This window comes from Lepisma saccharinum, chromosome 1, assembly GCF_977018435.1.
Source record: "Lepisma saccharinum chromosome 1, izLepSacc3.1, whole genome shotgun sequence".
NCBI classification, from domain to species: Eukaryota; Metazoa; Arthropoda; class Insecta; order Zygentoma; family Lepismatidae; genus Lepisma; species Lepisma saccharinum.
Window position 1 is genome coordinate 172576990 of NC_139229.1, and position 14914 is coordinate 172591903.

Genomic DNA, 14914 nt, shown 5'->3' on the forward strand with positions numbered 1-14914 from the left:
ACCTGACAAAGAATAACCAGTCCCATGTTCCTTAAAAGAAGCTCATCTGCTACAATAAGCAATTGGGGCCGAGAAAAACTCTGTTCATATTTTTTGTACAATTCCATTCGCGTAACAAAGCATCAGATATCTGCGGCTCAGTTTATTAATCACTCCTTTTATGCTTTTGTATCATACTAAACTGTACAGACCCGTCTAGTAACATGTAAAGAAAAACAATACATCGAAAAATTGAATAGTAAGATGTTTCAAATCGATATAAACTTGAGCTAAATTCTATTATAGCAACAGAAGTTAGACCATTTTTAAGTATAATACGAGTATGTCATTGGCATAATTGTAAAATTGTATCTTATATGTTGACGCTTTGAGGAAACGAGTAATCCTAAACACTATGATCTTATAAAAAAATCAGCTGATACGATTGGTTGAGAATATATCGAAGTCCATTTTGGATTATAGAATGGATCGTTTTTATGTGGGAGCCGTCTTATTGTGAGAGAAATAACACCAGTATTTGTTCGTTATTATTTGGAATCAAGAATTTTGTTGATAAGAATAATGAGAATCTATTTTTTAGAGTGCAGTGTATTCAGACATCCAAGGAAATAAGTTGTTTATTTATATTGCTGCCTGCTGTACTCAGATAAAGGCTCCTTATCACCTAACGTTCATAAGGCGAATTTGAAAACCAGTAAAAGCAGTGATTATTTTGAAGTAACTTTTCTTGTTCCTCGTGAATTACAAAGTGGATATGTTTTCTATAAATCCACGTTACGTACTATTAAATAACCAAAACTGTGGACAGATGTCGGACGATTGGACCAACAAGGTAAGTGAAATCTAGCGAGAATAAAGTTAGCAACAAGGCCAGAAACTAGTTCGAACAACGTTTCATGTATTCATTATATTATTATCGTATATTTCAGGAGAAAAGAAAGTCGTCTTAGGTGTTAACAACCTAACCACACATCAATGATAACCCAATTTTTGGATGAGTTAGAAGTTTTCGGTTTGAATTCACATAGAAATGATCGTAGCAGAACATTCTAAGCGATGGATTTTCTTTTGATATGAAAAGAATGCTTTTTTTTCTCGGAATAAGTTGAAATGCACACACTCAAGCACTTTGTGAATGGTGTTATAGCGGAGACATAAACTGGTACATAATAGGCGTGGAACACCACCACTCTGCTCAACATTTCTCCATTTTGTTTCTTTGCGTCATTCAGTTTATCCTATAACCTCATTACAGTTCTTGTGCAGAAACTCAAAACACTTTTATATCCTAGAAATTGGATGCCATTATTTACCCAGCTCATTCCACCGTAGTTAAAAGAAGCGAATCATATGAGATGTACAGAATAACTTTGTAATCCTTTGCACTTTCCGACAAGCTACTAAGAAGCTTCAGTGGACACCAGTGAATTTTTAGTGAATTTAGAGTAATAATAGTTTATTTAAAAAATAAAAAAAAAACAAATTGCAGGTTCCCAGCAACATATACGACTAATTCAAATAATGAAAGAACATAAATAAGTCATGCCCCCATAGTATTGAAATTAGCCTGTCAGTTGTGTTAAACCAGAGACTGGTTCAAATAGGAAAGGCACAGGTCTTTCCGTGTGCTTTTTCAGTAAAATAACAAACAATATAGACGTAAAAATAATGTATTGGCTTTAATAGATTCGGAATAGATCACTCCATTTATACACTTCAGAATTATTCGTGCAGGGTACTATTAACGGAGGAAAGGGGAAAATTTGAGTAGTGGCCGATTATCAAACTTCTCTCCTGGGCTTTGACTGACTTTGTGAGCTGTGCCTGTTAGGTTTGTTGAAGATTTATTTTAGTTTTTGGCGTCGTCTCAGAGGGTTGTCACTACATTTTAGACGTTACAATGGTTACCCGTCTTAAACGTTAATTGGTGGTTTCTTGTTAAGGTGACCGTACGTCCCGTTTTGACCGGGACAGTCCCGTTCCAGAGGCGTGTCCTGGTCGTCCCGTTGATATTATTAAAAGCCCACTATTTGTCCCGTTTTATGTAAGTTTAGGAGTTAACCAAGTCTAAATTTGAGGGACATTTCATGCAAAAAAGAAAAAAAGATGATGGATTTTTTAAATTAGAGTAAGGGCAACACGTGTGGCAAAAGATCTCGAATGCGTTTCAAGCACTCAATCAAAACCAGTGGCTGCGATTGGGTTCCAAAACTGGGGGGGGGGGCAAGGACAGTTTACTTTCCCTTGGTAGATAAGGTTTAACATAGTGCGGGAGGAAAAGTTGCAAAAAGTAGGAGGGCAACTGACCCCCTCGCCCCTAATCACCGCTACTAATCAAAATGTTCCACTGTCGTCGAGAACTTTCGAGCAGATAGCAGTTTACTTTTATTGTGAAGTTAGCTTGCGTCTGGGCTTGTATTTTTTGTGTGCGTTCCGTTATTTGTAGAGCAGTAAATAAGCATGGCCAAGAAGCGTAGAACAATGTAGTTTCAATACGGACCTTCAACGAGAATTTAATTTCCTGCAGCATCTTGAGTCTTGACACAGACTGAAAAGACAAATTTCGTGTTGTGCGTCAGATACGCGGGGTAAGTTTTGGGGGAGATGAACGGTTGGTAAAGAATAAAACTTCTCAAGAAGATTGGTTCTCCTAATAAATACTTCTGGCATTCCTTCCGCGTAGGAATAACATCAAAGGAACCACTATCTAAGTCATACCGAGATTATAATAATACTTTTCCCAACGGGAGATCATATTTGATTTATTGTTTTTGATATATAATTTATTTATGTCAATAAATAATAATAATAATACGTTATAATAACAATAATTTTATAATTAGACCCAACCGATTTTTCAGGAGAGGAGGGGGGGGGGCTAAATTTACCTCCTTGGAATATCCCGTTTTTGGGCCAAAATATTATGGTCACTTTCTAATTTTTAGTTTCGGATATCAAAGCGATGAGAGTCTTCGCCGTCTCCCTTGATGTCACGAGCGAAAACATTGTTGACATATCTGACTATTATGATACTGACAGCACATAGGTACTGAACTCATTGTTAAGAAATAGTTATTGTTGGTTTGAAGAAGAATATTAATAGTTAAAATCAATTCAAGGAAGGCAAATCTAATACAATGCACAGGTCAGGATTCGAAATGGAAATTTTCACGAAACAGAACACTTTATTTTCGTTAAACTTGTGTCTTTCTTGTCTCTGGCAACGAGATAACGACTAGTGAAGTGATTACAATCAATAAGTTAATATTAAAATATTTGCATAAACATAAAATAGTATCAAATACATTTGACACGAATCTTCTTTAGCAGGCCCCCGTTGCGGAGTGGTTAGCACAGCGATCTACGTCAGCTACAACGTCAGGGGTCCCGGGTTCGAATCCCGGCCTTGACAAGGGTGTTCCTTGTGAGTGTTCCTTCATCAATTTCATCATATCATCACTCATCCACATCTTCGCGATTAGCCAAAAGTGGCAGAAAAGCGAAGTAAAATAAACAAAATCAAAGAAAAGAGTCTTCTCGAATTTTCTTCCCTTTTTAAAATTTAAAGACACGGAAATCGTGGATGGTAGTCAGCTCGTCCAACTGGGGATTTTAAAAAAAATTAAATGTAATTATATATTCTGTCAATATTACTTGTTATAAAATCAATTATCAATTTGTGTAAGTGAGGGATATTTCCATATTGTTATTTCGCGCATGATCAGGAATTGGATTTGGTTTTTGACTGACTTAATATTTGACTGTTCGGTTAATCTGTCAGAACAATGGAATCAACATGACACGACATAAATAATAATAGTAATTTACAAAAAAAAAAGTGACAAAGAAAACCATAAGCCACAGAGAAAGATGAAGGCAACATACTCTACTAGGCTCCCTCGCGGCAACAACGTATCTCCACGTTGAGGGGAAACTTATATGAATGCTATAATATGTAGGCTACTATTAAAGATTATTAACAACTTAGTTCACATTGATTGACTGATTGATTTGCTTTATTTCAGTTCGCCTTTTGTGCCACTTTTGGCTAATTTCCGAAGATGGGGATGAGTGATGATATGATGAAAGTGATGAATGGACACTCACAAACATCCATGCCCAGGCCGGGATTCGAACCCGGGACCCGTGGCATCTTAGCTCGATGTTTTAACCACTCCGCAACGGTGGCCGGCTTTGTTTGTTTGTTTGAAAGAGAAATATTAAAGGGACTGGAATGGCCCGTTGACATTTCTGACGACACGGAACGGGAAGGTTCCCGATATCCACGAACAGGAACGCCGTTCCGGCTCGCTCCAGTCCATTTAGGGCCCGTGCACAGGTACTTCGTTAGAGTAATATTCTCGATCCAAGGTAAAAAAGGTAAAGTGTTCCCCTGTGCTTAGCACCATGCCATGAAGGCGTATAGGGGGTGTGGGGGTAACGCCCCACACTTTCTTGATCCGGTCGTGAGTGGGGGTGATGTTATTCGACGCTGGGTGGGCGCCGGGGCCGCTTCCATCGTTAGAAAAATTCCCGGATTTGAACCGGCCGGGGATCGAACCCGGGACCTTTAGCATGGTAGTCAGACGCGTTACCGACTGAGCCACCGCGGCCACTTCATTCTCGATCCAAGCCGTAGTATAAGTATATAGTAGTAGTACGCAGTCCCGCAGCCAGAATTTTGTTTCGCGAGGGGCTCATCTCTTATCAGCAGTCCATCTAAAGGCGAAAAGTGGGGGGGGGGGAAGGTAGAAGCCCTGAAGATGAATTTCTCGGTACATTACAACTTATTAACAAAATGTTTAGTCCTGCTAAAGAAGTAAAATTTAATTATCACTATATACTATTTAAGTTTGATATTTGTAGGATTTCGGAGGGGCTTCAGCCACCCCAGCCACCCCACGGCTACCTGCCTGAGTGGTAGTATGATCAGTGAGGCTCGCAAGTTGATGACAAATAATATTTTTTATGAGCCTTGAAAATAATGCGAAACCATATATCAACCCGTTTCCCTTCAGTTAGAGCCAGAAAACATTTTCATTTTGATTTTTTTTTCTTCATTTTTCTGCCTTTTTTGGCTTTTAGGTCATTTTTCAGTATTTCTTTTGCGGTTTTTATTGCATTTTTCTTCAATTTTAAGGCTTTTTCTCCTCCTCGCTTGTTTCTTCGTGAATTTTAAATGCATTTGCTAGCATAACTTATATATTTAAATTTCCTGACATAGTCCTTTTAGCAAGTTCGCCGTTAATCGAAGATGCGGTCAATGGAAGAGAACAGTATTATTTTAACTGAAATGTTTAACAATGCAAATGCATTAAATAATTTATTGTGGTAAATTTATTCTTTCTCCAGCCTACTTTGGGGTTCCCTTTGTGGCCTCTATTATCGCTTTAATCTGTGGTGTTAAAGTAAATTTGGTCACAATATATTCAAAATAATATAATCTGATGAATGCGAAACACAACCGTATATTCTGGCCTACTACTGTATTGTCAGGGTGACGTATGGGCGTAGTTAGGTAGGGGTTAGGGTGGCTAAGCCCCCAGAGCCGGACATTAGCCCTCCCCCCTAAACACATGCGGCATATGCACAAAAAATTAACGATAGAGAAACTGCACAATAATTAGAAAATTCATCATGAAACTTTCAGGTGTTGCTCTTGTGGTGTGAGAGTCACACTTAAGAAAATAAGTTGAAATTATGTTTTGACGCAGGCAGTATACAACAGAAGGTAGATGCAGGGTGCGATTTATTCTCTATAAAAGATTAAGTCCATGTGCACTTGATGGACCATATGTGCGGACAAGACTTCAAAGACAATATATCACCACTGTTTCTATTGATATTCCACCTTGGATCGCACGGTAAACAATAATGTTGCTTTCAAACAATTGCGGCTTGGCATACAGTGTTAACATAAATGGAGTCTTTCAACAATGACTTCCTGCAATTGAGTTTTTCTGAACATAAAATTGTAGAGACATGACCTTGTAATGAAGGTGTCTCTGGTTAAAAACCTGGTGGAGGCACATTGCACAGTGGTTCGGATCCCATTTTAAACTCTAGGTCAAATTCCGATTAGCTTATATGTGCATAAAATGGACTTAAAAAATAACAATAACAATTCATTGTAGAGATTTGAATAGAATAACAGTTTTGATGGGGAAAAGGAGTTAGGAAAAAGTAAAGTTAGTTTCTGCGGATCTGCGTTGCGTACGGATCATTTAAGGATTTACACCTGAATGTCGCGATCGTGTAGAAGCGACTCAATCGCGCGCAATCACTTTATTAAATGAACATTACAGTTCATTAGTGGAATCGTTCCTTTCCAAGTCATTTGTGTACTTTGCGCCACATCACGAATATGTATGCAGATGCCCAGAACTTACGTAGCTATTTGAATTTTCGTTTGTTCGAGGGCAGTGAATTTTCTAAATCACTTCTAATAATGCTGCTCTAGGAATCTCAGGATAGATTATTTTTTCTTAAAAATATTATTCGTTGTTTCAAGTAACCCACGGGAAGATTATTATGTAAGAATACGTACTTATGCTGGTTATATAACAGCAAGAAATGTTAATCATCTTTCGGAGATAGGATATTATTTGAAATTGCTCACACTATTTGTGAAAGTAAGTCAGATGACAAGATGATTACACCTTTTGATTAAAGAGTTTGTTAATAGTATAAGTAAGGTGTCGAGCGAACAGAATTAGACCATTGAATTTGAGAAAGAAAATTAAAAGATGCATATTCAAAATGATCCTATAAAACATACTTTGAATGTCATACTTGGTGTCCTTTTGAAGTCATCTTGTCAGGGTTATATAAAAGTAGTTTGGTTGAGAATTCTCATTTTAAAAAGTCATCGCGATGAGCCTAAGGTGGCAGAAGAGCGAAGTAAAATAAAACAAATCAATCAATAAAAAGTCTAGTTTTAGAAGAAAATTGAATAATAACCTAAATTGCAACTTTCTATACCCTTCTAAAACTAAACTCCGAGGCGCAACAGCCCTCGAATGGCCAGGGCCTGCAAGAGCGGTTTTCACATTGGGTGACGCGTCGTCAGCGCATCGGGTGTCATCGCCGCTGATTCTGGCTTTTGTGACCGGAGTCGCTACTTCTTCTTTTCAAGTAACTTCCAAATTGTCCTCACGACGCTGGGTGAATGCCGAAATTTTTGGGGCACCAACCGGGAACCGAACCCGGTAACCCTTCTGTATCATTCACGCCATCAATTATTATTACAGTGCATGTTTAGTATAAGTATGATCTTCTTTATATTTTGTTTAGATCAGAACTTCAGGGGTCTATGATAGTGTTTTTAATAAAAAATCAAATTTGTCCAGAGACCAAGAATATCGCACCTGTTGCAAATAATTCAATAACTTACAAGGTTCTCGATTTTGTAACAGTCTGGAATTCTTCGTTTCCCTAATTTATTTCTTCAGTGTACATTTCCTTAAGATCCGAAAGTATTGGCGTAAGTTGGCAGGGGCAAGGGGTGGGGGCACAAATTTCACCGAGTAGAGATTCATTTTCAATGCACAAAATGTTGAACATTTCATAGTGTATTCAGCTACAGCTGAACGGCCTTTTACTGCAATGAAAATATGGTTAAGTCAACCATGAGGTAAGACACTATTGAACATAGAAAGGGAAATTGAAGCGGATTGCAAAGAATTCTTCAGGAATTTATACAGAAGATAAAAAGAAGAGCACTTAGATAAGACAATTATATAATTTGTGTAATATCTTAGTTTTTTTCACGAAACTAATAGCAAGTGCTTCTCAGTGCTTTGCCTTGCAGAATTAAAATTTGTTCACTACCATCATCAATGGATTACCCAATATTAGTACACTAAAATTATACCTTCTTTATCCTAAAGAAGAAATGTGTTCTTTACTAAATTTGCATCCATCTATAATAGTGTATTTATTCCTTTTACAAAAGTAACACTCGACATAAACACAATTTCATTTCCTTTGCATAAGATGATGTGGGGACACCTGTTTCCCAAGGAGAATACCCATAATGATTTTCGTAATGGATAAAAGCACGCATAATTTTAACCCCAAGTGGACGGACAAAACTATGCCTATGGATACTTCCCGTTTTGACCAGGACAGTCTCGTTTCAAAAGCGTGCCCCGGTCGTCCAGTCGACTATTAAAACCAACTTGTGTCGTTGGCTGAACTGCATTTCAAGCACTTTATAACAATAAAAATGTTTGATTGTCATCGAGCACCTTCAAGCAGACAGCAATTTACTGCTTAACATCTCGCGCCGCGGGTTGTATTGTTTTATGTGTGTATAGCACTAGCAGTAAATAAGCATGGCCAAGAAGCATACATGTAGTTTCAATACGGACTTGCAAAAATAATTTAAATTACTGCGTCTTGACACAAACTCAAAAGACAAATCTCGCGTTGTGTGTCAGATATGCGCGGTCATTTATTGTTTATGATGTATCATTTACGTGATCCATACTTTAATAAGAAATAAAAAAAAACATTAAAAATAACAATCATTTTATAATTAGGCCTAATCAATTATTAAGGAAGAGAGCCAAACTGACTTCTTTGCGATGTCCCGTTTTTGGGTGAAAATATTATGGTAACGTTATGTATTGTGAAGATTAATGTAAAGAAGACAAAGGCAATGGTTATAGGACGGAAACCAAGGAATATTAATGTGAGAGCAAACAGTGAAAGAATCCAGCAAGTGGATAGCTTCAAGTACCTCGGATGCACTATAAGCAGTGACATGAGCTGCAACCAAGAAGTGAAAATGAGAATCGCAATAGCAAAAGAAGCTTTCAATAGAAGAAAAAATGTTTTTTGTGGACCCATGGACATAGGTCTAAGGAAGAGATTAGTGAAATGTTTTGTGTGGAGTGTAGCACTATATGGTGCAGAAACCTGGACGTTGAGAAGAAATGAAGAGAAACGACTCGAAGCTTTTGAAATGTGGACATGGCGAAAAATGGAGCGTGTAAAATGGACGGACAAGGTAAGAAACGAAGCCGTACTGAAAAGAGTTGGTGAAAAAAGATCTATACTGGAGACCATCAAGAAGAGGAAAAGAAACTGGTTAGGACACTGTCTAAGAAGAAACTGCCTGCTAAGAGATGCCTTGGAGGGAATGGTTGAAGGAAGAAAAGTCCGTGGAAGAAAGAGATATCAGCTTATGGATGATATTAAATTAACTGGGTCGTATGCTATTACGAAGCGTAAGGCAGAGAACAGGGAAAGCTGGAGATTGCAGTGAAAAACCTGCCAATTAGGCAGAAAACAATGAATGAATGAATGTATTGTGGAAGGTCCATTCTGAAAGAAGATGAATGAATAATGCAGAAAATTGATTGATTTGGAGTTTAAGTCCACTTTATGCACAGTAAAGCTAATCGGGACTGGACCTACAGTTTAAAATGGGACCCGAACCCCTCTGTGCCTCCACTGGGTATCGAACCCGGGACCCCTTGATTACAAGGCAACGACGCTACCACTACGCTATCGGGGAGGCCCTACTAATGCAGAAAAACCTTGGGATGTATTATATGTAAAGAAGTAAAAATAAAGAAAACTACATTAGCAATTAATTGCTTCAGTAGTTTAAACCACCAAACAACGGGGTTTATCGAATTATTCAACTACTCTCTTGTAATTTATGAAACAAGTTTTCATTTTCAGCGCGAAATTTTTTAGGTCCTTTTTAAAAAAATTAGGTCATTGTTAAAGTATTTTAAGGTCAATCTGTAGGTCATTTTTTAGGTCATCAACATCAGCATCACTATGGCTGCCTTCATTCCTTAAGGTTGTTTCTTATTAACGAGATGCCAAGCGACTAAGGCAGTCAGTCGCCTTGTAATCAAGGGTTCCTGGGTTTGATTCCCCACGGCGGAGGTTTTCCTCCGTGATTTCTACCCCACTCATGGGCGTCCGGAAGGGGGGGGGGCTGAAAAACGAAAGTCAACCAAAAATTACATATTTCACACATATAATTTAATTTCAGCCACAATAATGTGTGTTAATTATTGCACGAACATGATAAATTCAAATTTAAGCAATGTTTTTGAGGGATGAACACTATTATTGGGGAAAATATGCCATGTTCCCCCCCTGGGAAAAAATACCTTCCTTGCCCCTCCCTGGAAAAAATCTTGGGGACGTCCATGACCCCACTTTAAACTGTAGGTCCAGTAACGATTGGTTTATCTTCAAAACTAGTTATAGCTTTTCTTTTGACTTATTTTGTTAATTTGCATAATGAATAATTCCGTCTGTAATGGAAATAAGATACAGATGGAAATTGACATTTTTTTCTGGCACCTTGAGAAACAATAAAGCAATAAATAACTTTAGTTGTACTGTCCCTTGAATGCATTAATGTGCCTGCCCATAATACCGGGAATTCTATATACATTTGCAAAATATGTATTTCGGATCATATATTTTCTTATTTAACAAAAAAAAATGCCAGAATTGAAAGCTACATCAAAACATGAACCGGAGCACACCCCCAGCTGTCAAAAGCAGAATACACTGCCGGCAGCTCTTACATTTTACACCTGTGGGGTGGATTGCAATCGTAATAACATTTAATTAATATATAAGGAAGAACATGATGTTCACTAACATTTAATATAAATATACATATATTTTAAAGGAAGAAGTAGTATATATTTTACTGTCAGTTAAATATTATAATGTTCTTGTAAAGGGAGGAAATTGAACAGCCTAGTTCAGTCTGCACTCCAGAAATCAACATGAAGTATGCAGGTGAAGTTTAAATGGCGTTGTCCGATTTCTGCGGTGTAGATAATATACTGGAAACCAGTAAAATATCATTTCGAAGGGTAAATGTCTATATTGTCACTATTATATTCTTATGTGCATGGATATAAACATAATACGTGTAATGACGTGCAATGCGCCGAATGGGTAGACAGATTTCTTTTTATGAAGATTTGTGTATAACGTAGGCCTTACGCATGAAAATGACAAAATATAGTGTGTGAATTAGATAATTGTTGAAACAGTGTATTGTGAAATTATAGTATTGTCATTCCGATGTCCGTAGTCTCTTTTTGAAGTATTATGTCTGGTGAGTATCAATGTGAACTACCTCGACCACAAACTCATTACATATTCTTAAGTTGGGCATTGGCCTCTGAAGAACCGAATTTAGGCCTGCGTCATTTACATGGGCTGGGAGTTTTGCTGAAAATAAAAACATGAAGAAAGCGATTATGGTAAAATTGATTTTAGGTAGTTAACAATCGTATAATTAATGTGGATATAGCGTAGAAGTGAAGAGTGTATTTTGATGACACGACGTGGAATGTGGAGAATTCACCCTGAGGGGTTGCGTGAGATTTGACGTTATATTTGGAGTACACACGACACAGCGACATTTCATTTCGTCGAAATGATAGCCTCTCGTTATTCAATGTGAACTTTTGACTAATTTAATTCATTGCTGGATGAAACTACTGAAACTGTTACAACAACGGCACCGCCCAAGCCATATGTAGTGGATCGTAATTTCAAATACGGATGACCTTAATCATGTTCGTACAGTAGAACAGGAGCAACCCGAATTTTTTAAATATCCGTCAAGGCGACACATGAGTATCGTTCAGTGGGCAGTGATATTTATGGATTTCCTATATTAACGCTACAAAAATGCTGAAAACAGTTAATCATTTGAATAACATTTCCAAAGAGAATATTAAATTGAAACTTAATTGTGGAGATCCCAGACCTGTTAGCTCAGTGGTAAGTTCGGAATTCCGTTATCTTTGCACGTTAGTGATTTCCATAATCTCCGAATTTTAAAAAAATACACTTGTGTGATCTATATAATTAGTGTTTATCTGATTCAGCAAATTTTTTTTAACAACAGTGGAACTAGACATAGGGTTCACTGCCCTCTTGTTGGATAATGATTATTAATTTTGTGAGAAGTGAGAGTATTGCTGAGATATAAAATCTAATCTGAATCTGGTTAAATGTGCTTTGATGTTGCAGTTGCCCATGCTAGTTTTGTGAAACTAATTTATTTCATATAATGGCCCCTTTTAAAATGTAACTTGCAGTAAATATGCACACTCCAGTTCAGATAAAGTAGCACACTTAATACATTGTCACTCTTTGAACAGGAATGTGCAGTATATGAGAGAACAGCATATTTTACAAATAAAATACTATGCATTTGTTGGATGAGAGAAGGTCTGGAGTTATTGAAAGCATATTAAGACACTGTAAGAGCCTCTGTTCTTGTCAGTGAATTGATTATCACAAGAAGTATGTTTAGAAAAAAAATGAAATTTCAGATTACTTGCCATTAAACATCAGAAGTATGAAATAAAATAGGACATTCAAGCGAATATTGATAAAAATTTACAGACCCAACATCCATGTGCTGGGTGATTTTTGCAGCATGTATTAAGATAAGATTTATTTCCATCTACTTGATCATATGAGTACAAATAGGACTATGATATGAGATAGGTCAATTACATGTATAATTTTGAGTACAAAGGAATTAACACATACTTAAGCATATTAAAAAGTATAAAGAGTATTAAATAAACTTACATGTATAATTTTGAGTACAAAGGTATGAACACATACCCTCGAATGTATGTGGGTCCCCTCCCCCAAAATGTACAAGTGCTGAGCATATTAAAAAGTATAAGAGAGTATAGAATAACATGAAAAATAGAAGAAAAATTAAAGGTTATGGCTATTAGTGAACATAAAAATAGAAGACAGTATTTTTAAGTTTGGAAATTAGTGTGAACTAATGATGGGAGTTTTTGAATGTGGATGTCATTTCTAATTTTAACACACTAGTTGAAGTTCAATTGGAGTTTGAAAACTCTTCAGTATTAAGACAACCTGCAAGGATGTGAAGCAAAGTTTGACGAAATATGGTCAGTTGTTAGATCATATTTCTACTAACTACATGTCTTAATACAGGAAATCTACTTGTGGACAACAGGTAGGAACCACTGTGCTAGGCCATGTGTGGAGTTGTCTTCCAAGAATTAAGCTTTGTGAATTTTTCACAACTTAAAAGAAAACTACAGTACTGAGATGCCATCAGAATCGCTAAAGATATTTACAATCAGGTATGACTTGAGATGACCGGACCCACTCCGGTTTTCTTCATGTTTGACATAGTCACTAATTGAGGTCCCCTAATCACGGATCGGAAGTTAAAATTTGTTGGAAACGGCTAGAAATTGCGAACTATTGACGCTAGCCTCACGAACCATTGGCACGTAGTTAGGTTAGTTTCGGTTAGGTTAAGCAAACAGTTAAAATTTCGTGTCGTGGTAGTATCAGGATCTAGAAATTGCAAATAATTGCAAACCATTGGTGCGTGGGTAGGTTAGGCAAACATAGTTAAAATTTGGTGTCGTGGTAGTATCAGGAATATATATATTTGCTGGGGGGAAAAAAATGTCACGAAAATCGACTGTTTCCATTCCGAAAACTAACTCCTTATTTTAGCTTATTTTGCAATTTCTATACGTTTCCGACAAATTTAAACTTCAGATTTGTGATTAGGAGGCCTCAATTAGTGATTATGCAAAATATGAAGAAAATCGGAGAAGGGTCTGGTCATCTCAAGTCGTTCCCTGCTGGGATCTTTTTCTTTTTTTTTTCCTCAGAGAATGTGTCTTCTTGGAGGAAAATATTTGGTATCACCTTCTCAAGAAGTGTAAGAAAAGAAAATTAAGTTATGCAACAAAATGTATTTGCATATCTGCTGTGGCACCTGCAAAAAAAACTGCTGTTACGTTTGCTGGTGCATATATGGACTGGCCCCCCACTATAGGCTAGTATGATAATACACGATTTTTCTAAACCTACATTCACTCTTCATTGAAACACTGGTGATTTTTTTTAGAAACTAAATATTACTTGTAAATGTAAGCATATGGAGGAAATGGGATTTAAATATGGAATTCCCATCTCGAAGGAAGATATAAGATTTCTTTTAAAATAAGCATTGCAGTAAAGCTTCAGTTGTTCATTGCGATTTTTATAGAAGATTGAATATGAAAATAGGTTAGCAATGTAAGGTAATTTTAACCAACCTCTTCAACAGATACAATTTACACTTGATATGTTTTAATGTACACTTGTTTCAAATTTTAGTGTGAACAGGATGTTCAGACACAGAGAGGTGCAATCATGGAGAAGGATTTATTATCTGGCTACCCACCCTGGTCTTACCAGGATGTGAACAAATCTTCACTGCCAGAGTTTTCTCAGGTGAGCACACTTCAAATACTGGCTGTCTCTTTTTTTACATTTTTCGGTAAATATGTAGTATCGCCTGAACGGATTTCTTCATTTTTACAGAAGGAACTGCTTTCTTTAATCAATTTCTCTGATGTTGACTGGAATTCCTTTCTCTTTCCTGAGAAATATTTCCAACACGCAGAGGAGATTGCTGCCATTTCCTTGCTATTTGCCTGTGTTCGATGTTGTAACCCTATGTCAGTGGTGTCAAACATGCTTTTTGTTTCCTGAAATCTAAAACCATCTGTTTGTCACGTAGTGGCTGTTTGTCATAAACCCTTGTCACAAATTTTAACTGTTTGCCTAACCTAACCTAACCTTATCGTACATAGTTTGTGGAGCTAATCATGCAAGAATCATGGAAACATGTAAAAAAAATCATAATGGTACGTAATTTTCGGTCATTAAGGTTTGAAACACTGCTTGCGCACTGCAAATCAACAAAACACAAATAATGACTCCTAATATGAAAAGTTGACACGATTTTATGGAAGAAGGCATAACTTCACCTTAAAGAATCTTCCGTAATGCAGAATAGGTAAGTATCAATGCTAGAATTAAGGAAATAAACGAGTGAGATGTGTTCGGGCGA

General features: G+C 36.9%; 1 protein-coding gene across 3 annotated transcripts in view; it reads left to right on the plus strand.

Moving 5' to 3' along the window:
* The first annotated feature begins 468 nt into the window (after positions 1–468).
* Positions 469–14914, plus strand: part of LOC146004063 (uncharacterized) — a 55125-nt gene continuing 40679 nt past the window's right edge. Inside the window, exons 1-2 of one of the 3 annotated variants that reach the window (XM_083142691.1) lie at positions 469–832; positions 14176–14292. In XM_083142691.1, the coding sequence (XP_082998817.1) occupies positions 755–832; positions 14176–14292 (195 nt within the window). In that variant the 5' untranslated portion in view covers positions 469–754. Of the gene's footprint in view, positions 833–10763; positions 10860–11673; positions 11782–14175; positions 14293–14914 lie in introns of those variants that run through there. The other 2 variants (XM_083142699.1, XM_083142682.1) reach the window with 2 other exon arrangements.